Source organism: Melopsittacus undulatus, chromosome 21, assembly GCF_012275295.1.
Source record: "Melopsittacus undulatus isolate bMelUnd1 chromosome 21, bMelUnd1.mat.Z, whole genome shotgun sequence".
In the NCBI taxonomy this organism is placed as follows: Eukaryota; Metazoa; Chordata; class Aves; order Psittaciformes; family Psittaculidae; genus Melopsittacus; species Melopsittacus undulatus.
The window spans coordinates 2273157-2298391 of NC_047547.1; the positions used below are offsets into that span (position 1 = coordinate 2273157).

The following is a 25235-nucleotide window of genomic DNA, read 5'->3' on the forward strand; positions in this document are numbered from 1 at the left end:
CCCCACACACACCTCCTCATCACTGGTATTCCCTGGAAACCTGGTGCTCCAGGAAGAGCATCCAGGGCTTTTCTAAATTCAACAGGAAAAGGAATTCAGCTTCTTGATGCATCCCTGCATGAGTCCCTTTTCTCCATCCACCAGCAGAGGAAGCATCCCAAATGACAGCACCAGGAATGAGTTTTGTGTGTGGGATCATAGGAAGACACCAAAACCCAGCAAATCCCAGTCGGATGCACCAGGAGCTGCCCATGCTCCCAATGCCCCAGCACTGCTCATCCAAGGGCAGCTCCAGCTCCAGCTGAGCCTCCTGTTTGGCTCAGGGCAGGTCTGGAATGGCACCTTCCCAGTCCCTGCCTATATCCCACCCACATCCCCTGTGACACAGTGGGATGCCAACCATCCACCTCAACCACATCAGTTAGGCTGGCCATGGTCACCCATGGTCCTCCAGGGCGGGGACATTGCCCCATTGCAGGCCCAGGGCTGTATGTATCTGGGTGCTGCCATCCTAAACCCAGTATCTAAGGATGCTAATCCCAGCCAGCTGTAAAACAAGGCTGACATTCCCGTTCCAGTGGGTATAAGCTGCCTTTCATTGCAGTGGGAAGCCGGATTCCTCTCTGCTGGCCCAGTTCACCTCCCCTCATTAGCCAAGGAAAGGCTGGATGTGGGGTCAGAGCACTTCTTTCCACCAATCACTGCCCATGATTCCCCTCCTCAAAAGTCCAGACTCGTTACTTGTGCACGGTTTGATCCGCGATGGAAACCATCAGCAAAGATCCATGTTGACACCTCCATCTGCAGACCACGGGGGTTTCCCTTCTCCCGCAGGGAGCCGGAATTCCACAGCTCTCAGTGGGGTTTGAGGCCAAACCAGGATTATCCGAGGGCTGGGGGCTTTGGCCATGTGATGCTGCTGGTTCATGGAGGGGTGAGAGCTCCCTGCCCCAGCTTGTGCTATGGAAGCAGATGGGAGAGCAGGGCTGAGGCACTCAGAGCGCCAAGCACTGAGCCAGGGGCATTAATTGAAGAGGTCTCCAATTATTTAATGTCCCTTTTCCCTCGGGATCAGGGAGAGCTGGAAATTCCAGCTACAAAGGGCTTGAAATCTGGCCATGAATCCATGAGAGGCTGAGCTCGTCCCTGTGCCGTGGGATGGGGCTGGAAAGGAGATGCTGGGAATGTGGTGCTGGACCAGGACCTGCCTTGCTGCTGTTTTAGCTCATTTCAGCTCTTAAAACCCAGCACACCAACAGTTTATGGCCTTGTGGCACTGACTGCATCCCAGGGAATCATCCCATTGGGATGAAGAGTCTTATAGGGAGACTTGAATCCCAGCCCCACTTTGCCAGCACAGCAGCAGCAGAGACTCCCACGTCATGCTCGGAGCAGAAAGCTGGGGGGATCCCAGGAAACCAGGAGCTCTCCAGCACAGGGATCCCTCCCTGGGATGTCTGGGAAGCACACGGCTGCTTTCAGGGGCCTCAGACCCACGGATCCCCCTGGAAGCCCCATGCACAGGGATAAACCCCGCAGGCAGAGCGGATTATCCTGCTGGAACACGCTGCCTTCGTGTCAGGGAGCAATTACCCTCCGGCCGAGCACTTAACTCTTCACACCTCCCAGAGCAGTAAACCCTGGGCTTCGGGACAGGGCTCCTGCAAACCCTGGGCTTGATCCCGCCTGGATCAAGGGGTCCATGGTGGGCACCAAGAAACCTGGAGAGGGGCTTTGGACAAGGGATGCAGGGACAGGCCGAGGGGAATGGCTTTAACCTGCCCGAGGGGAGACTGAGCTGAGCTCTTCCCTGGGAGGGTGGTGGGACATGGACTGGGTTGAGTGGAGAAGCTGTGAGCATCAAGCCTGCTGCTGTGGGTGAAGGAGACCAGTTGTGCCAGTATAACCAGTTCCAGAAGCTGGGTATAGGCCAGGTCTAATGGAGTCCTCCCTAAGTGCCATCAGGAAGCACAAGGCAGTGGAACAGACAGTGGGAAGTGGGGAGGAGCTGGGCCATCTTCCCAGGCTCCCTCATGCAGGCAGCCAGCCATCAATCTCCAGGTTGTTCTATAGCACCGTGCCGGAGCTTGAGTTACGCCTTACAAGGCTCGAGCTATTTTCATTTGTCTGATTTATGAAGGTTCCATCACATTACAGAGAGCTCCTGATTTATGGGCACTGGATCCTCACTGCTGTCGGGATTCGGGGGTACCTGCGAGCGGAAGCACAGCAGCCCCTAGCAGGGAACAGGAGCTCTTGTGTCCTTCAGCCTCCAGAAACTGCCTCTGGGAGGGGGTTTCTTCCTTATAAAGAGCTTGAACTGTGTCTGGAGGAGAGGATGCTCGTGAGTAAGCAGTGATTGGGAAAGGAGCTCATGCAGCACAAGCCTTAGTCTTGGTTTTAGCACTGAATTGTCACATGTGAACGATCTAAATGGCACCAGTGGAGCCTCTGGGCTCAGTAACTGCAGCCGCTGGGCTTGGGACCCCCCCTCAGCCTCTGCTGAGAGCACAAAAGGGGTTTAACAGCTTCATCTCCCACATCTGGTTGTGCTTAAAGCCTGTGTAGTTAATAGGGCTTGTTCCAGCCCAGTGCAAGCAGAAGGCTGGAGCCAGGGGCTGCATCCCCCATCCCGAGCATCCCAAACCCACCTCCTCCTCCCCGTCAAGAGGTGAAGCTGCCTCCATTCCCTTCCCTATGTCCCCCTATGGGAAGACACAACCCCAGGCCGGCTGCTTTGCCCCCCCCACCATGGTGGAGAAGGACTGTGGTCCTCACTTTGCCAAAGGGGAGCAGCACAACGGGCAAGCCCTGAGACCCAGAGCATCACCCCCAGCACAGGGACCCCGTTCACTGTGCAGAGATGGAGAAGGCAGAGGCTCCATTGGCAGCTTTATCTACCTAAAGTGGCTCCTGGGGATAAGCAGCAGCCCCAGCATCCAGCTCCAGGGTCCTTGTGGGCTCATCCCTGCTGGGGGGCAGAGGAGGGCAGCAGGGAGAGGGCTTCCAGGAGCTCTTTGTTCAGCCCGTTTGTGCAGGAACATTCAGGCCTAAAATCTTCCCCCAGGGCAAACATGGCCCTTAATTAAAATATAAATCAAAGGGCCATGACTGTGAGGATGATTTGGGGATGCAGCCACTCCTGCCTGGTCCCTGGGTCCAGCCACGGGTCCAGCTATGTCCTAGTCATGGGTCCAGCCCTGTTCTAGCCATGGGTCCATCCCTGGGGTTTAATCCCCCTGAACGCCTGATTTAACAACAGCAGCCGCAGAACCAGGGCCGCGCTCCAGGTGCACAAAGGGAAAAGATTTATCTTGAGAGGCTAAATCCACTTAGAGGAGCTTTAGGGGCCATAAATTGATTGCTCAGGGGACACAGCAACAGGAAACAGCTCCACATTCACTGAGCTCACTGCGTTCGTGCAGCATCAGGAGCAGGCGTTCGGGCTGGGAGCTGCAGTCAAAGCCCGTGGGCATGGGGTGGGATTAGAAGGAAGCAGCAGGACCCTTTGCAAAGGGGGATCCAGGATCCCTGTGGCAGCTCCATCCACGCTGCCAGCCATCACCAAGGTAAGATGTGAAAGGAAACCCTCTTCCGAGGTAGGGAAGGTCACAGCTCTCCCAGCAGCTCGCAGCATCCCAGGTCCACCACCAGCATCCCAGTAGGAGCAGGGAGGAGGAAATGGGAATGCAAAACCAAAGCTGCACCAGGCACAAGGAGGGAGTTCTTAGAATCAATCCCCCTTGTGAAGAGCTGCATCCAACCTAGAAATAGTGAAGTAAACCAGCAAATAAAGAGCAAATCTGAGTTTCTGCTCCTTTCATCCAGCTGATTCCTGCCTCCTTTCTAACCCTGCTTCTTATTTCCAGCCAATGAGACATTTGAATTTGCCATTGAGAAACAGGGAGAGTTCGTCCTGAAGGATTTGGTTCCAGGCAGGACTCACCGGGATGGAGCTTCCCTTTACATTGTCATAGCAGGAGGTCAAACAACACCCGCGCATCCCCAGTGCAGCCCCAGCACAAACCCACCCTGGCCCATTTCCCACTCCTTCTGCAGGGGACATTGTCAAGAACAAAAGGGAAGACATTTCCCCAGCAGCAGCTTTGTCCAGGGGCCAGAAATTCCTCTGCACAAGTGGCCTCATGTCCAGTAAACATCAGCAGAGCATCCCTGGTGTTAAACAGAGCGGAGCAGCGGCTGTGCAAGGGATGGGATCCTGCAGCACCTTCCTCCCTGCGGCACAGGGTGTGAGTTAACCCTGGCCCCAGCCTCATGTGCTTAAAGATGCAGAGAGCTGAGGCAGGAGAAGAGACCAGGACCCTGGAGCATCCTGGACGGAAGATAGAGACCCCTCCGGATAGCACTGCAACCCCTGGAGCATCCGCACATGCTGCACATGGGGTCCCCTGGAGGGGTTTGACTCCAGATATGTATAAAACTTGTACCATTAAAGCCGACTTTGCCCCTTGCCTTCAACCAGGCTGTTTGGAAACGCTCACATCCAGGCAGCAAAGCCCCAACGGGAGCACAATGGAGTCTTGTTTCTGGTAACCCGAGATGTCTCCGTCCCAGCTCTTTAATTTTAGAGCCCACCACGCTCGCATTCCTCAGCACCACAATGGCAGATATTTATACTCTGGAATGCGGAGCCCGGTGCTAATTGAACAGGCCTGGGAGAGCCAGGGCTGCTCCCCAGAGCGGGCTCTGGGGAAGGGAACGTTGGCCCAGGCAGAGCTTTATGGCTTTACAGATCTCAGATGCCCATAAAGGTGGAATGATGCTCCCTGTGGAGCCAGTGCGGGGATGGACAGGCCAGCTGTGGTGGATGGGAGAAGGTGGCATGGAGCAAGGAAGGGTTACATGGAGAGCTTCAGATCCCCCCCAATGGATGTGAGTCCATCTTCTGGATGCAGGAGGGAGCCTCCCAGGCGCATAGGACACTTCCCTGCAGAAGGATGCTGCAGGACAGCGCCATCACATCCAAAGGGAGCTGCAATGATCTCCATGTCAGAGCATGGAGGAAGCCCCCTCTGATGCCTGCCAAGTGGTTCCCCACTTGCCCTGGTCGGGGGACGGGAGCTAATTGAGAGAGGAGCAGCATTAGCAGATAAGGGAAGAGGTCAGCGCCGCCACGCTAAATCCTTGACCTGTTGTTTAAGAGGTCGGGCAGAGCTCAAGAGACTCCTCCAGGTCAATTCACTCAATTAGAATATTAGAAGTTGGAGGCAGGAGCTCGGGATCGAGGGCTCTTCCCTTCTCCTGCTCACAGGGCACAGGGAGCAAGGATTATGGCCTGGTGGGATGGGACTCGAGGAGCAGAGATTTAGTCCTGCACTGGATGGCTGTAAGGCCAAATCTCTGCTCATATCCAGTGTTACAGGAGCAGCAGTTGCCCCAGAGCCGGGAGCCCAGACTCTGGCATTAGGGATAAGAGAGGAGAATCCATGGAAGTGTGTCCTCAGCCTTGTGCAGCCACCTCCAGGCAGCATGTCCCATCAGCGGGAAGAAGCCATTCCCATCCCTTCTAATGCTCCTTACCCCTACCCTCTGCTGTCCTTGTCTCCGCACATCCCATCACAAACAGATCCCTCCATGAGCAGTGGGCTCAGGAGAACAGCACCCACCAGCTGCCTGCCTCCCATGGCTTGTGTCTGTGGTGTCCCACGTAGAGAAGCAGAGGCTCTGTCTATAGTGGATAAGCAAAGGTTGCTCCTCTCCAGGTGCCAAAAGAGCTTTATGAGGATAAGGAAAAGCTTTCAGCAAAATGAGCACCAGAAGGAATAGATAAACACTAAGGAGATATTGACTTCTGTTGAGGTGAACGTCAAGATTTATTGAGCTGGGGAGGTAAATATTGACCAAGGCAAAGCTAAGGTCAATGATTAACTCAAGAGATGATAAATCAAGGCACAATGAAACATGAACTCCAGGCGGGTGTTGTCACAGATGTTGGGAATGTCTCCATTGAGGAACCTCTGCAGGACTCTAGATGAGGGAGCAGGACTTCAAACCCATCGTGGATGTGCCACCCAGCTCCAGAAAGCAGGAAGGAAGAGCATCATTTTGATGGAGAAAGGCCTAAATCTAAAGATGTGGGCCTCAAACTTGGTGAAGTTTTGGAAGAAGAGAAGGTGGCTTCATCCCAGTACTTGGATTTATGACAGAGACCAATTGGGTGGCAATTCCCAGGCTTATACAAGTCCAGATTTGGTCCTTCTTGCTCATGGAGATGAAAGCTGTCCCATGAGTTGAAGCTGTGGTGGAAGCAGAAGAGGGCTGAGGAGGTGCTGGAGGCTGAAGGAGCAGGGTGGATGCATTCCAGAAGGCAGATGTGGGAATTCAACCCCAATTCCCTCCTCAGGGTGAGTGGAACCAAAACCCCAAATGTGCAAAGGGGAGGGAGGAGGAATGCTCCATGCCAGGAACATGCATCAGCAGCTCCATCGCTTCCTTATTACCCCAGGGTCTCCCATCCACCCATCCATCAGCATCCTGCTCCTCCTGTCCCATCCCATGGCTCTGCTCTCACAGGGACACCAGGCTGCCGGCCCCAGCACCATTCCTGCAGCAGGGATGTGCCGTGTCCCTGGCTCTGGCACCAAAGGGAAGCGCTGATGGCAGCGGGGCTGCCGCTTGATGGAAAGCAGAGCGAGAGCTCTCTTGTCAAGGGCTGTTCTCACTCGGGTTGCAGCGCCTGCACCCTGCCTGACCTCGCTGTGGATGAGAATGGATTAGCTCAGATAGGAGAAACATCCTCACTGAGCTCTTCAGTGTGAAACTGCAGCTCATGGACCAGCACCATGGTGGGGGGAGCCAGCACATCAACCCCCAGCTGGTGATCCAGAGCTGGGAGGATGGAGATTCCCACTCGCAGGTAGAGCATCCCTAATGAAACACTCGGTGCTGCTCAACTCAGCTTCCAGGTCCTCCTGCACTGGAAAACATGGATAAGCTCAACCTGGTGCTGCACCTCCCTCTGCAGAACCTGCTCACAAGGAGCTGGGATGAGGGTGACTTTCCCCACGTGTGCAGCCACATCCCCAAGGATGGGACCAGGCAATCTGGCAGTGATTAGGCCATAGGGAAAGTCCAAACCCTGCTGTGTTGCTTCAAGCATCAACGTGTCACAGCTACAAAGGGAGGTATTCCAAATGCCAAAGTCATCAGCAGGGATGCACAAGGGGCAGGAAGCCCATTGGTGACCCCCGGAAAAGGGGAAGAAGGGGACAGTGTGGGCAGCGGGCTGGGATACAGGAGGATGGGTGGCACAGGGAGACACTGACACCGTTATTAGGAAGGCGAGGGTGAGGGATGGAAGTGGTTTGACCTTGGGGAGAGGACTCCGCTCTCAGCCCTCCCCTTCCCTGTGGAATCAGGGGCTTTACAATCTGCCAGTGCCACCAGGAAGCACTTTTTATCCAAGTCCTTCATTTCAAACCTATGCCATGATATCAGAGAACCCCCATGGACATCTCGGGGTGAACACCAGAGGTACAAACACCCAACAACCACCCATGAGCAACGGAGCAGACCATGGCCCACAGAGCAGTGATAGTGCCCTGGCTGGGGAATAGCATCCCGGGAAGCTCCCTTTCCCATCCCAACCCCATAAGCAAGCACCGGGGCTCCTTTCACCTTGTGCAAAGCAAGCGGGGGCACTTGGACCCCCCCTCCAGGGCTGGGTGAAGGGGTCTCCCCTCCGGCCGGGGCAGAGCGTGGAGGGTCTGCATTGTTTTATCCGTCTCCATAAATCACTGCTCTTTGTGGCCCCTTCCCCAGGCCCTGCACAATTCAGGTTAGGTTATAAATAGGATCCTGGGCTCTTTCAGGTTGATAAAGGCCAAGGGGGGGGGAGCAGCAGGGAGGCGTCACGACTACATAACACTTTCATTGCCCTGTCAGGATAAAGAATACCGGCGCTGCCGACCCCTCTTCTTGCAGCATATATCAGCCATGCTCCTGACACTGCGGTTCAGGCCAGAACAGGGATTACAGATCCCTACAAGAGCCCCTCCCCCTGCTTCCCAACAGGGCAGAGCCCTGGGATGCCCCAACCCCACCACTGGGATTTGGGCTTTGATGGGGCCTCAGCGCTGGTTGCACCAGAGCGTGGCCAAGCGGGTGCCTCCATGTGTGGCACCAGGAGCTGCAGGAGCATAATCCGCTGGGAAGGAAGGATGGAGGAGGAGGAAGATGCAGGCTCCAGGGGGATGAGATGCAGTTCCCATCCTGCAGCACAAAGCCCGTTCCTGCAGGAGCATCCGGGACTGGAAAGGTTCAGATCAGAGCTTGTGCCCCACCAGGGCCTTTTAGAGTGACAGCATCACTCACACACCTCACACAGAGCTTTGGGAAGCCCCATACCATGGTCCCCTGCATCCAACACCCCTCTGAGATACCACACATATCCATCTCCACTCTGTCACACAGACTGAATGCCCCAGGCCACACTCAGCCCTCATTCCCAAACATCCCAACGATGGGGAGGACTCATCCCACCCCAGACCATGTCCTGCTGCAGAGAGGAGCAGGGATGATGCTCTCGCCTCGGAACTGAGCATCCCAAAGCCTTGCACGCTGCCAGCATCACTGCCAGCAGCAGGATGCAGGGATTCACCCGTGACCGTGATGGAGGAGCTGCTGGCAGCAGGGGGAGGTTTGTGGGTGACAATGATAATCAGAGAGATTTATATCAGCCAAAGGGCAGGGGGGAACTGCAGGGAGATGAAGGAGGGCTCTGGGAGCAGGTGAGATGGGGCTCACCCGAGCAGCTCAGTGCAGTGATGTTAACAAAAGGGAGGCAGGTCCTTGCTGTGGGGCTGCTCCCTATGGAAGGGCACTGGGTTACATTCCCTGCACCCTCTTTGCTCTCATCCCAGCATTTGAACTGCAGAATTAGGGACCGGAAGAGACCAGGCTGTGAGGAGGAGCACAATGGGGCAGGCAAAGCCCTCAGGGCTGTGGTGGTCCTATCCCCAGGGCTTAGCATCCCATCCTGCTGGGAACACCATGGCCCCTGCCCAAACCCCCATTCCCGGCTACAATGAGCCCCTTTCCAAGGGCAGGGAGGTGATCCCAGCGAAGCCCCGGCCGAGCTCAGGGACAAATCTGACACAGATCTGCCTTTAACAGCTCCAGTGATAAAAATGCCAGTTTATTGGAAACACATGGAGTATTTATAGGGGACATCAAAGCAGGAAGGAGGTTTACATAGCAACAGGGCAGATTAAGCAGAAGGCATCTGCTTTTTCGGCAGCCGGGGGGCTCTCGGGAGGCACAATAAAGTGACCCTTTCATTCCCTCCTTTGGGAAAAGCAAAGGTTGGAAAATCAAAATATAACCACATGCCCGGCCATGTAAAACATGACAGGAATGGGAGCGTTGGGTTACAGCTGCACCCCGGCACGCGGGGCTGTAGGGCAGGGAATGGCACCCAGCATCTCCCACCACGGTGATGCTGAGAGAGATCCTGCCTCAAACACCAGGATTTTCCTCTAAATGGTGAAGGAAAAAGCCTTTTATCTGCCCAAAGTGCTCCATCAGGGGCTAGTCTGGGGTTTATTCGGGGTGGGAAGCAGCACCCAGGTAGGGTGAGGAGGTGGCTTCTTGCTGCTGAGCAGAGCAGAGCCCAGCCCCTTGCAGCTTTGTTCCTCAGTTTCCCCACTGCTGAAGCAGGGCTGGGATCACCGGGATACTCTGACACTGCCAGGTCTGATCCTGCTCGGATGCGCTCTTTTCCATGCAGGAACAAGCCCTGCATGCTTCCCCTGCAGCAGCATCACACCCAATGGGATGGGATGGGAGCAAAACCTCATCCTCCTGCCGCAGCCAGGATACACATGCAGGGATTTGCCCCCTTGGAAAGGGTTAAGCCGTGTGTGCTGGACACGGGGTGTCCACAGCGCTGCAGGGGCCTGGAAGGATGATGAATAGCTGGGGACATCCTCTCCCCTGCACTGACAGCAGCAGAGCCCAGCTGGGCAGCGCCGTTACCCACCTCCTATCCATCATCCTGCACTGGCCTTGTCACGTCTTGTAAATCACCAAACCCGGCTCCATCCCAGTCCCTTCCCTGTGCCTGGGGGATCCCACCCTTCCTTCCATGCCGTGATGCTCCTGGCGGATGCGGATCCCATCCCTGCACTCTCCCATTTCCATTGATTGCGTGAGCAGATAACTCAGCATCTACTTACACAGGCAAGGACCCTGCTTCTCTCCCCCTGCTCAGCCCTTCGGGGCAGGCGTTAGGGTCCCTCTGGGCCCTGTTTCTCCCCAGGCTCCAAAGGGATCACGCGGAGCCACTGGGAGTACCTGGAGGTGACCCAGCCAAGCACTGAAACAATCAATTCCTTCATTCACGCTCAGCACCAGCCCATGGGACCTTCACTGTGGTGCTGGGGCTCATTTCCAGCCTTTTCTCTTCCTCAGGCCCCTTCCAGGCAGCCAGGACCTCACGGCTCTTCCAAGATCATGGAGATATCTGGAATATCAGGGGAATAATGGGCATGTTCTGCACTGAGCCACGTGTGACAGCACAGCCACCACAGTGCTGCATCATCCTGGTGGAGAGCCACTTCTATGGAGATTTGGGAAGTGACAACCAGGAAGATGGGCTGGAAAAGCAGGGATGTGGCTGGGGACAGGGACATTGCATGTGATGGCCTTTACCTGCTGGGCAATTCCTTATTGTCCTGGCTCCTGCTGCCTTGTAAAGGGCCTGATGGATAACGCTCCTCATGGAGGCGCGATGCCGTCACCCTCCACGCGCCACGATCCATCTTCTTTATAGCAAGGATCCGGAGCCAGCACCATCTGCGGCACCAGGAACACAATTACCGGGGCGGGGGGGGTGGTGCTGAGCCCCTCTCCTGCCAAACCTCATTGAGGCCTCCCCGAGCAGCCCTGAATCACCCCACACACACCAGGGACCTCACGCTCCTCTTTAGCTATAATTACAGCTGGGGAATTAGCAAGTCTGATTTCCTCCCCCTTCTCCTGTGCCATTCCCAGCACTTCCCCCCCGGCTTCCAAAGAGAAAAAGGAGGGAGAAATTGGAATTGATCCCATGCTCCGGGTGGCTGGAATTCAATCAGAAAAGCCTCTTTCTTGGCATTTCTTCAGTGTTTTTAACCCCAAGGTCCTCAATGAGACAGGATGGTGGGAATCAGGAGCATCCCACCAGCCCCTGCGGATGGAGACCGGCTGGGTATGGAGCTGGTTTCATATCCTGCTTCCCAGAGCCCCATTCTGCACCTTGCTCCCCACACACCCCCTCAGCCCAGCCTGGGGCTGAGGTGACATCCCAGGCACCTCCCACAGCCTCGGGTAAGGCGATTTACGGTGTATTCCAGGTAAATCCCAGTGAAATCCCCTGGGTTTAAGCACGTGCTGGAGCAGGCAGGCGGGTGCCTCCCTGCTCAACATGTGGCACCTCCGGGATGGGATGGCACCGCACGAGGCAGGAACAGGACCAGGGGTTATTGTCCCATTGCAGGCAGCAGCTCCCTGAGATGGTCAGCAAAGTGTGATGGATGCAGGGATGGAGGCAGGGATGGATACACAGGTGGATACAGGGATGGCTTTGTCCTCACTGCTTGCAGACAGTGACATTCCTTGGCACACCAGGACCCACCGCAGGAGGCAATGCCTGCTCCACAGTGTTCTGGCCAAGAGAAAGGGATGCAGGCAGCGGTGAAGGCAGACGGTTTGGGTCTGTGGCCACACAGCTGATGGGGAAGGCAGAGGAGGTTGTACCATGGTTGGGAACCCTCACATCACCCTTTGCTACAAACCCCCAGCAAACTCCTGCTTGCAGTAGAACAGCAGCCGCCCTCACACAGTAAATCACAGCCTGACCCCAGGTTTGCACTGCCTGCAAAGGGGTGGCTTTGTCACCTCCTCCGGTGACACCCAGCACTGATTTACAGCAGGGCAGGGACACACCAGACACCTCCCCAGCCCTTTCCCTGCTGCTCCACTCCTTCTGCAGGCATCACTTGAGTGCAGAAGGTGTCACCACGGGGCCATGATCCAGCCCTGCCCATGCTGAGGAGGGCCAGGGTGAGGAGAGCCCGTCCCCAGGTTTAAATCAACGCCCTCCACTTCCCTTCCATGCTGAGTTATTGCGCCCTGGTTTTGTGATGGAGATGACCAGGCAGTGAGGGATGAGTGACCTGGGCCAGACCACCGGCCTCGGCTTTCCCAGCGGGACCCTGGGCAAGGGGTGTCCTCCAGCCCCTTCCTGGCCTCCATGACCTGCAGGGATGCTCCTGAGCTTCAGCTGGAATTGGGTTCACTGGGAGTGTGGGTGATGCTCTGCCAGGTCCAGTGCTCCGGGTCCTTCTCCCTGTTAGCTGGGTTAGTTATACTGGGACCCTATGTTCAGGATGTCCCTAAGGAACAGGTTCCGAGGCAGCAAAGCTCCAGTGATGCCTGGAAGGATGCCAGCATATGTGGGGGATGCTATGACATCTGGAGGATGTCATCATGTCTGTGGGGATGCAATCACATCTGGGATGATGCTGTCACCTGTGGGGACGCTATCACATCTGGGATGATGCTGTCACACCTGGGATGATGCTGTCACACCTGTGGGGATGCCATCGCACCTGGGATGATGCTGTCACACCTGGGATGATGCTGTCACACCTGTGGGGACGCTATCACACCTGGGATGATGCTGTCACACCTGGGATGATGCTGTCACACCTGGGATGATGCTGTCACATCTGGAGGATGCCGCGACGTCGATGGACGAGTTTCTTGCCCCAAAAAGAGCACCGAAACCTCCTCCCGCGGCCTCCGGCATCCCCTTGTGGCAGGCGGAGGCTTTGCAGAGCCCCGTCCCTACAGGCAGGCTCTGCCAGCGACATCCCCCGGTGTCCCCCGTGATGTGTGCAGCAGCAGAACCTTCAGCTCGCGCTTCCCAGCAGGATGCTCCCAACACAGAGGAAGCAGCTGGGATCCTTCATCTGCTCCCTATTTTCACGTTCAAGGATGCAATCACAGTGACCTTTGGGACTCTGCCTTAATGCTTACTGGAAATGGAGAGTGTGGCCTCCCACGATCTGCTTTGGGACCAAACTCCTGCCTTTTTGCCATGAAAACAACCGATCCAGGGACTAAACGTGCCCTTTTTCCCAGATCCCAGCTGTCCCCAGCATGTTAAACCCTGAGGGCTTCAGAATCCAGGAGGATGAGGAGGGCTGGGTGGAATTCCAGGGTGGAATCCCAGCGCTCACGCAATGCACCTGCACAGCCACAGGTGTTTGTGCCCTTGGCTGAAGCAGCAGCTCCCAATTTCCCCTGATTACCAGCATATAAAGGGAGCTGGGAGGCAGCTGGGGGGGCTTTGGCTGCAGCAGAGGTGAGGCAGGTGCAAAGCATCCTCCTGGGCTGAGGATGCTAAATCCTCCCCAGGCAGCCCTGATCCTGCTCAGGCTCATGAAGCCATTTTAAGCAGGGGTTTATCTGTGCTGAGCCCACGCCAGCGTGCGGCTCGTCACAGCTTTGGTGCCCAAAGGCCACCTCGGACCCAGAGCAGAAGCTTCCTCCTCACTGCAAAGGGTAAAGGAGAGGTTTTCCACCGGTTCCTGCAAGGTTTCCTTCCTTCCTGGAGCCAAGATGCTGCCCAGGCCAAGAGGGAGCCGTGGGGAAGGTCTGAGCCCCAGGTAAGCTCAGGGGATGGTCAGGAGAGGATTCCTCATTCCCAGAGCCTGCTTTGGGATGTCCAAGAGGGCTGGGAGGCTTTAATGGCCTTGCAAAGGCTTTTTCCTTTCTCAGTGAATAGCTGGCTTCTCTCAGGGGTTTGAATGTTGCTGCCAGGGCTGCAGGTTCCCTGTGCCATAAGGCTTATCCCTGGGGATCCGGGAGCTGCTCCGGCCTCTGGTCACAAGGAGCTGAATTTATCCTTCCTGTCTGTACCTGGTTCTGGTGCTGGGAAAGGTCTTTGTGGCTGTGCAGCAGTGGTGCTCCATAGGGTGGGATGGAGATGTGCCCATCCTGCTGGGCTGTGTTCAGTGCCCCAGTCAGCATCTGTACCTCCAGCAAGACATTCCCAATCCCCATCTCCCCATCCACCTGGGACATTTCCCCACCTTTCAGGCCCCAAGAAGTCCTCCTGTTTTCCTGGCTCTGTGCTGGAGATGATGATGTGGGGATGCTCTCTACCTCAGCAGCATCCAAGGGATGGAAACTGGCCCCTGGGGAGCCAGCTGAGGCTTCCCCATGGGATGAGGGATGCAGAGCTCACAGGGTTTCCACGCCTGCTCTGTGTCTCTGCAGGAGGGTGTGAGCGGTCCCGAGTATCCCTGAATCCCACGGGAAGAGGCTCCTGGTGCCAGGCAGGGCTCAGGGCCAAGCTGGGCTCGCTCCCCCCAGCTGGGCCGGATGACAGATGCCTGCAGTGGAGGAGAATGTGCTTCCAGCCTGGATGCATCCGACCCGGAGCTGCACTACGAGGAGGAGGAGGAGGAGAGGGAGAAGTCAGAGCCCTCGGACACCAGCAGCATCTGCTCCGATGACTCCGTCTATCCCTGCTATGAGCTCCCACTGGAGGCCGGCGGTGCCAGGGGCCTCAGCCTCTACCAGTGCTGTGCCAGGAATGATGCCAGGCTGGTGCGGGAGAGGCTGGAGCAGGGGGTGACCCAGAGCGAGGCCACGGAGGTGGACATCAACGGGAGGGTGAGTGGCCATGGGGGTGGCTCTGACATAGGATGGAGATCCTGGGTTGATCCCATCCTTGGAGCACCCTTGTGCATCCTCCCACCCTGATCCGGGCTTGGGCTGGAGGGTGGAAGGGGGGCAATGGGAGCACCGCAGTGGGGGAGGATGCTGTGGTACCCCCGTGCTGAGTGCTGCCCCCCTGCAGAACGGGCTGATGCTCGCCTGCTACAAGGGCTTTGTGGACATCGTGCCCTTGCTGCAGCAGTGCCCCTCCATAGACGTCAACCAGCAGGACAAGGACGGGAACACGGCGCTCATGATGGCTGCGCAGGCAGGTAGGCACAGCACAGCCCATGGCACCCCCTGTGCCCCTCCATAAACCTTGAAATGAGCTGTTGGGAAAGCCGAGGCTCCCAAGGGATGTGGCCATCTCCATCAAAGCTCCACCTTAGCAGCGTTTTAAAGCTTGGTAGATGATGCAAAATGGAGATTCCTACAGCAATAAAATCATGGAATGGTTTGGACTGGAACCCAACCCGTTCAGCCCTGATCCCTCCAAACCTCTGCCTCTTACTCCTCACTAAATCCCCTTTCTCCAAGGAGGCACCAGCAGTTCCCCCTCCTGAACTGAGGCACCTCTAACGCAGCTTCTCTCTGGCTGTTAAGGACACATCACCATCGTCAACTACCTCCTCAACTACTACCCCGGCCTTGAGGTGGACAAGAGGGACCCACGGGGCCTGACGGCGCTGATGAAGGCAGCGGTGCAGGGGCGGCAGGACTGCGTGACCGCGCTGCTCCTGGCTGGTGAGTGTCTCCTATGGGATTGGCTGGGGATGCTGCTGCTCGGGGTGATGCTCTCTGCATCCCGTGTCTCTAGGAGCTGACCTGCAAGCCGTGGATCCCGTCAAAGGGAAGACAGCCAGGGAATGGGCAGCCTTCACCGGCCGCTTCGAGACCACCGTGCGCATCCGGAGCCTCCTGCGGCGCCCGCGGGCAGAGCAGTTCAGCACCATGTACCAGCCCGAGTGGCCGGCGCTGGCCGAGCTGGTGGCCAAGGCCCTGAGGCCCAAATCCAGGAGCAAGCGGCTGTTTGAGAAGATCAGATCCATGTTCTCCATCAGCTTCCCACGCAACCCCGAGGAGGACGGTGTCCTGGACCACATGGTGAGGATGACGACCTCCCTGGCCAGCCCCTTCGTGACCACTGCTTGCCAAACCATCTGCCCCAACAGCCCACCTGAGGTGGGCAAGAGCAGGTTGTCCGTGCCGGAAATCCTTGGGAAGCACGTGCTGGATGTGGATACGGAGCCAGAACCCACCTCGGGCTGCAGCACGGATGCATCCTCCTGCAATGGCCAAGCCCCACTGGAGCTCCCACTCTTCCCTCCCCGCCGCCCAGCCAGGACCCTCCTGAGCTTCCTGCCCCTGTGGCTGCGGCGTGGGAATAGCATCTTCCCAGGGGAGCCGATCCCAAGGATCCGAGTGAGCAAAGACCCCTGTCCCCCTGCCCGCACCAGGCAGCGGAGCCCCCGTGGCAGGGACAAGAACCTGCTGCAGCCTCCCAAGTGGAGGTACAAGGAGCTGAAGGAGGAGAGAAAAGCAGCTGAGGAGGCAAAGAAGAAGGAGGAGAAAGGGGGGAAGAGATGCTAAAGCAGAAGGTTTCCTTCTTTCCTCCTTTTTGTCCTTTTTGCTTCTTTTTGTTCCTGTTTCCCCTTTGATCTTCCTGAGCTCTGGATGCTGCCGCGGGTGTGTGGAACATGGTCCTGAAATGGAAGCGGTTGCCATGTTAACGGGATTGATTTGCTGAATAAAGCTCAGGGATGCTTGTCAGGCTGGCAGGAAGCTCCCCCACTGCTGCCGGTGTCCTCTCTCCTCCCTGTCACCCCCTCAGTGCCCTTCACTTCCCCATTCCTGTGTATTTCCGGGATGCAGATGAACAAACTCTTTGTCCTGGGCAGCACATGGAGCAGCATCACTTGCACCAGCCTGGATCCTGCTGTACAGCAGGAAGGGGCAGTCAGGGTCCCACCAGCCAGTGTCCCCTCTGCTGTGATGGGGAATGCTGGATGTGCTTTGGGGGTGGTTTCACCGTGGTCCAGGGATGCCCATGGTGCTTTCTGTGTGATGATGCACCCCGTTGAGCACTCAGATGATGATGAAGGTCTTGCTTTGGCTTTGAGGGGGCAAACAGGAGGTTGTGGATGCAGGATCAGGGCAGGGATCAGAGCCCCTGGGGTGGATTTGGTGCATCCACTGACACCTCTATGGCAAGCTCCGGCTCCAGATGACTTTATCACCGACTGCAAGCATAAAGCAGGGAGCTGATGCCCACCATGTGCATCAACCCGTGGAAGGGGCAGGGACACAGGAACCAGCCAGAAATAGCCCTGGGAGGGGCTGATCCGATCGGATCAGAGATGGTTGTGGTGATAAAGGCGTCTGCAGGCACCAGCTTCCTCCCGGGCGGCTCCTATCTGATGGAAACTGCCCGTTTCCCCTCCACAAAGCTCCGGCCCCAGCACGGGCAGGGTCAGGCCTGAGGGTCCCGCATGGTTTATCCTGGTTTTGTGCCTTTGTTTGTTTAAGCTTCCTAGATCACGGGTGATAGTGGCCAGCGAGGCTCCAGCTTTAGCATCATAGACTCAACCAGGTTAAAAGACCTTTAAGGCCATCAAGTCCAGCCATTCCCCCAGGGCAATGATTCCCTTTGCTCTGGGTGCTGCTTGGGTTCAGGATGGGGTTGGGAACAAAGGAAGATCAGGCCTCGTAGCTTCACTGGGAAGGAGGATGGGAGCGGATCCCTGTGCTGGTGGGAGAAAGGCAGGGATGGGGCTTGGGAAGGTGCAGGAGGAGGGTGAAGCTGCTGAGAAAGGCCCAGAGCTCAGCCACAGCCTGGCAAAAGGGGAAGTGGTGCTTCCGCATCCCACAGGGAGTGGGAAGTGCCCGGCCTCCCCCCGTGGGAACGGCTCTGCCGCCAGCATCCCAGCACCCACAGGAGGCACAGGGATGTGCTGCACTGAGCAGCACCCCAGGGTTGAGCATCCCCAATCGAGTGATCACCCCCTCATGCAAAGAGCCAGGAAGCCCCTTGGCTCCACCGGGATGCTCCCTCCTGTCCCCATGAGAGTTGGATGCAGAAGTGCAAGGGATGGCCAAGCACATCAAGGTCATTCCCACAGCATCCATTCATGGTTCCCAGCTCCACCACCAGCTTTAGAAGGTCTTTAGATGCTTAGGGTAGGAGAAATGATGGAGGCCCCCATTGGGTTTGCCTTGGAAGCAAGGGTGGGAAAGTGCTTGGTGAAGGACAAGGGTGGGAGGAATGGGCTGAGGGAGAGCAACCAGGATGGAGCTGGGGCCCGGTGTGCGGGAGGAAGGGAGGCTGGCCATGGATGTGTGCTCAGCAATAGGAAATGCTTTATTAGCTGGGAGTGGTGGAGAGGAGCCAGGCAGGAAGAGGCAGTAATAAGAAGCATTTTTCTGACTTCTCCCACATCCAGACCACAAAGCGGCTGCGTTCGGATCACAGGGCCACCGGGAACGGGGAGCCGGGAGCTGGGATGGGCGGCAGGAGGGGAGCAGATCCATGAAGCTCCTCCAAGCTGGGCTGCACGGCACTGAGACCTGCCCCGGCTGAGCCAGCGCCACATCCCAGCTCCGCACCGGGCCACGGATGCTGGAGGTGAGTGGGGTCCGGAGCTGCTCCGAGCTGTGTTTCCCCCTGGATTTATCCTGGAATCAGGATTTGGTCCCGTTTCCTTCATGTTTGGAGGGACAGGAGGGTTGACGTCAGGGTTGGCGGAGGCTGGAATCGGGGCTCTGGTGGTGGTGGGAGCTTAGAGTGGGTTTATAGTCAGGTCCTGGCTGAAGAGGTGGAATCGTACCTGGCTTCTACTGAAAGCCTGGAGCTGAGCTGGGAACTGGAATTCGGGTGGATTTGGGAAGGCACAAGGGGAAGGTGACAGCTCTTAGCCAGAGGCTAGAACGATGGCGATGGGGCCACACTGGAGGGTGCAACCGGCTTTGCTGCATGTGTGACCATATGCATGCGTGGGGTCACAAGGAAATTCCAGTTGGGAATTGGATCTTGTTCTGGAACCCCCCAGCTGCCCATCACTCCCAGCTATGCCCCATCCAGGAGGTTCCAACTGGGGTGTTTTCCCTTCTCCTGCTGCTGTTGCAAATCCCAAAGGATGGAAGGATGGAACACAGCAATGTAACTTGCCATGGCCTCCCAGCCCAGCTGGGAAAATGCTCCAGACACTGGGAAGGCAGCTCCAGAAAGGAGGGAGGAAGTCTGGGCACAGCGATGGAGACATGGGAACTGGTTTGCCCCGGGATGTTCTTCCCATGGGATGCCAGGGAAGCTCTGGGTTAAGGTTTGCTCTTGGTTATGTTGTTGAATGCAGAGCAAAGTTTGGGCTGAGGCCCTGACCGCATTGTGATCCATGGCAAACATCCCACAGGCTCGGGATTCTATGGAGGTGACCCCAAGGAGGGAATTCACCCCCCAGGAGTTTTGGCTTCTCTTTAAAAGCCAATATTTGCAAGGAGAAGCCAGAGCATCCCAGAGGCTCAGGGCACAGGAGCCTGGCTCCAGGGGATGCTGCTCCCCAGCAGCATCCCACTGGGCACCCAGGACCAGTCCCGTTGCTGTTTCCTCCCCGCAAGCACCACCCGGGCAGCTATTCTGGGGAGGAAAAAGCCTGTTTGGAGCCGGGGCCGGGGCCGGAGCGGGCTCCTGAGGGCCGGGTTTGCGTGACTCCGCTTCCCCATCGAGGCCAGGATCTAAACAATCTTGATTCCTGTCCCGGCAGCCCTGGGCAGGGCTCCTTCAATTGCAGGAAACGGAGCCTTTGGCGTGTTTATGTCGGGAATGACAAAGAATGAGCCGAGGAGGGGCCGGGGAGCGCTCGGAGCCATGGAAAGGGGCAGCGATGCCGGCGGGGGGCAGCGGCGGCTCCTCCGTGTTTGCTTTGGCAGGAACGAGCCTTTGCCAGGGGCAGAAAGAGGCAGAAAACAGCGAAACTTCCCCCAAATCCCAGCCGGGGGGGGGGTGCTGGGGGGGAGGGTTGGGATTTGGCCGCCTCTGCTCGTGTCATTGATAAACTCCATGCAAAAGCCCCCCCGGGACCCAGCCCCGGATCGTGGCCAGACGCACTCGGCGCCGGTTGGGGCTCTGAGCTCCGTCTGCACCTCGGATGCTGCCAAACCTGGGATCCGGGGCTGCAGATCCCATGAACGGCCACTGGGATGAAGGAGGGAGCTGGGACAGCGTGGCCACGGTGAGGGCCGCGTCCCGTGGGGCTGCGAGGTGCTGATGCTGCAGCTGGGAGGGTCTCCAAGCTCAGGAGGTCCCAGGGATCTGCTCTCAGGAAGGGCTGGACCCAGGACGTCCGGAGCCAAACTGCACTTGGGAGCAGCACGTCCCACCTCACACCTCTCTGCCCACTCCATCACTTCCCAGGTGCCCCTTTCCTTCCCAGCCCTGCAACAGGGACATGGGAGCTGCGGGGATGTGTGGGATGTGGGGACACTGGGGGTCCCTCTCACCCCTCTGCTCCCGCAGGAAGATGCTGTGTGGAGCCTGCAGCCGGGTGGTGCCGGTGCTGGTGCTGGTGGCCATGTCCCTGTGCTCTGCAGCCGGTGAGTACCAACCAGGTGATGTGGGGATGCTCCTGCCACGCATCAGGTTTCAGATAAACCCTCGTCCCTTTGGGAATGTCACCACTTGCTCTGCTCCAAATAAACCTCTGCTGGAGCTTGCCTGGAGCAAGCTGGGGGGGGGGGGGGGGGGTGGGCTCACTGGTCCTTGGGGACCCCCATTGTCCCAGTGAGGGGCTTCCCACTGTGACAGTGACCAGAGGGGATCTCAGCTCAATTCCTTCCAGTTCATCAAGCGCTTTGATGTTGCCAGAGGGGAGATGGGAGCAGGCTCGATGCACGTGGCTTTTCCCAGGGGTGATGGTGAGGAGCTGGGAGCATGATCCCAGAGGAAAACCACAGTGACCTGGGCACACATCCAGGTGTGGTGCTTCTGCAGGGAGGACTGAGGCAGCAGAGCTCATTGAGGGATGAGCCATGGGGCCACCAGCCCCACTGCTACCCCATGGCCATGACAAGGGGCAGCTTTTAGGCCAGAAAGGAGCATTGGGTTCAAGAGACTTTAGGGCACTGTCACTGTCCCCGAAGCCAGCAGCATGTCCCAGGCCGGGCTGTGAGTTGTCCCCATGGCACAACATGCCCCATCCTCTCTGTGCAGATGAGCTGTTGTGTGCCTGTGACGTCCCACACTGCAGCACCCCGACCTGCACGGGCAAGGTGTGCTTCGTCAGCAAGAGGAAGGAGGACGGGACCATCACCCAGCACCGGGGCTGCTTCTCCCAGCACATCCTGGAGAACTGCAACACACCTGTGACGGAGCAGTACGGGATGAGGTGCTGCGACACCAGCATGTGCAACGCCGAGCTGGAGATCTTCCTGCAAGGTACAGGAGCCCTGCGTGGATGGAGATGTGCTTGGGCTCCATCAGCACCTCAAGGATCACCAAGTGGGACAGGGATGTCCCTTCTGGGGCTGTCACCCACTGACCCCAATGCAGAGCCACCCTCCTCAAGCACCCTCAGCCCTCCCAGATCCACCTTCATGCTCCCACCCACTGTTTCCCCCCACCCAGGAGAAGACACGCTGGGAAAGGTGCCTTCCCTGCCCAGCCTGCTCCTCATGATCTTCGTCCCGCTGCTCGCCCTCCTCCTCCTCGTGGCTCTCACAGCTCTCTTCTGCTGGAAGGTGGCTCAGCACCGCCACAGCAAAAGTGACCTGGGGGACATGGACCTCATGCTGAAGGCATCTATGGTGGGAGACAGCACTTTGGAGGTGGGTGAGCCCCAAATGCCCCCGAGGCATTGGAGGGAGGGATTCGTGGGGTGGTTCTCAAGCTGACCCCATCGCTCTCTGCCTGTGCAGGACCTGCTGAGTGATGACTGCACCACGGGCAGTGGCTCGGGGCTGCCCTTCCTCGTACAGCGCACTGTGGCCCGGCAGATCACACTGGTGGAGTGCGTGGGTAAGGAGAGAGGCTGCACCCACAGCCACCTTCCCCCAGGGATGGCACCAGAGCCAGGACCTGGGTGTCTCAGCCAAAACCCCACAGAGACCCCAAGTTCTCCCCCTGTGCTGCTGGTGGGATGAGGATGGGGTGAGTGGTGGTGGGTGTCACTTGGCCAAGGTCAACAGATACCCTGTGATGCTCCACACCATCATGGGGGTGGGCAGAGGGGACCACGGCCATGGTGACATGGTGCTGTGGCCATGGCAGGTAAAGGACGCTATGGGGAGGTGTGGCGAGGAGTGTGGCACGGGGAGAGCGTGGCTGTGAAGATCTTCTCCTCCCGCGATGAGCAGTCATGGTTCCGTGAGACAGAGATCTACAACACTGTCCTGCTGCGGCATGACAACATCCTGGGTGAGCAGGGGGATGGGATGTGGTACCCGGGGATGTGGTACCCTGGGGATATGATACCAAAGGATGCTTTGGTGACCCTGGAGTAATTGCAGAGTGGCTCCATGGTCACAGTTCCTCTCCACATCCAGGCTTCATTGCCTCTGACATGACATCGAGGAACTCCAGCACTCAGCTCTGGCTCATCACCCACTATCATGAGAACGGCTCTCTCTACGACTTCCTGCAGAGGACAGCCCTGGATGTGGAGACCTGCCTGGGCTTGGCGTCCTCCATCATCTGTGGCCTCGTCCATCTCCATGTGGAGATCTTTGGCACGCAGGGCAAGCCTGCCATTGCCCACCGTGACCTGAAGAGCAGGAACATCTTGGTGAAGAGTAACCGGCAGTGCTGCATCGCAGACCTGGGTGAGATGGGGGGACGGGATGGGGTACTCCAGGGATTTGGTACCCTGAGGATGTGATACCCAGGGATGTGGTACCCTGGGGATGTGGTACCCAGGGCCACTGTGCCCTAGGGATGCAGCATCCTGCAGTCACAGCACGAGCATGGCGCTGACTGGCTTCATCATCCCAGCATTTCCCAGTTGGCCTTGCCAATCTCCAAGGTCACTTCCAACCCCAGTGCCTCTCTTTGGTTCCCCCCTCAAGGGCTGGCAGTGATGCACTCCCAGGGCAGCGACTACCTGGACATTGGCAACAACCCCCGCGTGGGCACCAAGCGCTACATGGCCCCGGAGGTGCTGAGCGAGCAGATCCGCACCGACTGCTTCGAGTCCTACAAGAAGACAGACATCTGGGCCTATGGGCTGGTGCTGTGGGAGATCACCCGGCGCACGGTGGTGAATGGTGAGCGGCTCCGCGCCTGCTCCGGGCTCCCCTTCCCTCCTCTCTGCTCCTCTCTGCTCCTTTCTGTCCCTCTTTCCCTTTGCCCAGATTAGCTGTCAATTATAAACACTGTAATCTAGTGTCAGCACCCGGCTCCCTGATTAAAGGGCCCATTAGACTCAATCAGCGCTTTGTTTGTTCAGTGCTGATTAGAAAACAAGCAGCTTGGAGCTGCTGCTTGGAACCCGGCCATGGCCGGGACCTCCGGCCAGCGGGGCCTGGCTCGGGAGCACGGGCTTGGGGACAGGGATGGGGTCCCCAGTGCTGCGGAGGAGGCTCCTGTCCCTGCTCAGCACCAGCAGAGCCCATTGGAAGCATTAATGGAAGGGGGAGGCGGGAGGCTCCCCCAGGCGCAGTCTGGCCTCTGGATAATCTCATTTACCACCCCAGGGCTCCTTCACATTAATCATTTACCCCAAATTACCCAACCGTGTGCAGGCGGTGACTGTCAGCTGGCTGGTTTTAACCCTCACCCCCACCCTGCCCCTGCACAGCCCCATGGCATCAAGGAAAGGGGGTCCAGAGGACCCCAAGGTGCAGGAGCCACCCCTCAGGGTGCAGGGGCTCCCACCAGAGAGGTTCAACCCCGTGGGCACACAGACATATGGAGGCACTAAGCTGAGATTAGCTGGGCCAGCAGGTGGGCTCGTGTGGGTCTGGTGTGGCCCCAGCGCTGTGGTTGATGCAGTTCCCACATGTACCCCATGGCACGGGGCAGGTCTCTTGTACCCTGTGATGTGCGGGGCAGGGGGTGAGCCTCGCATCCCCCCTGTGCCCTCACACTGCTCCCCGTTCCCATAGGCATCGTGGAGGAGTACCGGCCGCCCTTCTTTGACGCCGTCCCCAGCGACCCCAGCTTCGAGGACATGAAGAAGGTGGTGTGCATTGACCAGCAGACCCCCGTGGTCCCCAACCGCCTCTTCTCCGACCCTGTGAGTACCGGGGGGGGGGCTGCCCTGATCCCATTCCCATCCCATGACACCCATCCATGTCCCCCCCTCTTTGTGCCTGTGCCAGGTTTTGTCAGCGCTGGCAAAGATCATGAAGGAATGCTGGTACCAGAGCCCCTCTGCCCGCCTCACCGCCCTGCGCATCAAAAAGACGCTGAAGAAGCTGAACAATTCCCTGGAAAAGCCTAAACCGGAGCAGTGAGCACCGGGCACGTGCTGGAGCATCCATGGGCTGCACTGGGAATGCTGGCGAAGCCGACGCTAGGATGGCTCCTGGTCACGAGGGGAGGGTGTTTGCAGCCGCTGCCTTTCCCACCCCTCCTCAGGGGCTTTATCATTGACAAGGAGGGAGAAAAAGTAGGGAAAAAGAGAAAACACAGGGAGGAATCTTGCAGGCCTAGATCCATCATCCAGCGCCTGTCCATTGGGAATGGCAATGCCTGGCACCCACCCCATGGCTGGCACCCACTGCGGCACCGCAGGCAGCGGGCGCTGCCCCGACCTGCCTGCCCGGCGCGTTGGCAGCGGGAATGCCGCAGGCTCGGCGGCAGCAGGAATTCCCCGGCAGGGCTGTGGCCTGTGGGCTGGAGCGCAGCGGGAGAAGCTGGTCCAGGGGCAGCGACCCCCAGGACCAGGCCTCGGGGGTCCCCAGGACAAGGAGCATCCCCGGTGCTGCAGGGATGCGCCGAGCGCCGGCTCCCGCAGCCACGTGGCCTGATTCTTCCCAAGGAGCTCCCCACATTCCCCCTTTCCAAGCCCTTTTGGGCTTTGCCAACGTTTGGGTGTCTCGGTGCACCCTTGCGGCCAGCTCCAGCTCGCACCGCTCGCCACCATCCCCAAACCCACCCCCCGTTGAGGGCTGTTGGGCCAGGACCGTGATGTTTCGCAGCCCCAGCTTTGCTCTACAGTTATTTAATGATTAAGATTTAATATATTTAATAAAGTGTGAAGTTATTTGATGGCTTAAGAGCTGCCAAACCTGCCCCGTCGGGCACCGGGGCCACGCAGCAGGATGGGACCCTGCAGCCCGGCGCTTCCTTATGGCTTCAGTTACCGCTTCGGCACCGTGTATCGCTCCGTATCCCGCAATAAACCGCGCTCCAGCCTCATCCCAACCCTCTCCCTGCGCCCGTCAGGGGCTGGGAATGCACCGGATGCTCCCGTGTGCTGGGGTCCACACCGCCCGTGCTCCAGGGTGAGTGCCTGCTCCCAGTTAGGGACTGGGAGGAACTGGGAGCTGCTGGCCCTCGGTAGGGCTGGCAATGG

The 25235-nt window shown here is 58.0% G+C and overlaps 2 protein-coding genes across 2 annotated transcripts; both read left to right on the forward strand.

Annotated features, from left to right (window-relative positions):
- Window positions 1–14442: 14442 nt before the first annotated feature.
- On the forward strand, window positions 14443–16320 carry ANKRD33 (ankyrin repeat domain 33). Its single transcript, XM_005139406.3, has 4 exons — window positions 14443–14685; window positions 14873–15002; window positions 15334–15474; window positions 15548–16320. The coding sequence occupies exons 2-4, from the start codon at window positions 14882–14884 to the stop codon at window positions 16318–16320; spliced, it is 1035 nt and encodes a 344-aa protein (XP_005139463.3). The 5' UTR covers window positions 14443–14685; window positions 14873–14881.
- A 1834-nt stretch (window positions 16321–18154) lies between these two features.
- On the forward strand, window positions 18155–24923 carry ACVRL1 (activin A receptor like type 1). The gene is made up of 10 exons (XM_005139404.4): window positions 18155–18352; window positions 20240–20316; window positions 20933–21157; window positions 21347–21546; window positions 21637–21736; window positions 21989–22135; window positions 22264–22539; window positions 22783–22980; window positions 23821–23951; window positions 24037–24923. The coding sequence occupies exons 2-10, from the start codon at window positions 20244–20246 to the stop codon at window positions 24169–24171; spliced, it is 1485 nt and encodes a 494-aa protein (XP_005139461.2). The 5' UTR covers window positions 18155–18352; window positions 20240–20243; the 3' UTR covers window positions 24172–24923.
- The last annotated feature ends 312 nt before the right edge of the window (window positions 24924–25235 follow it).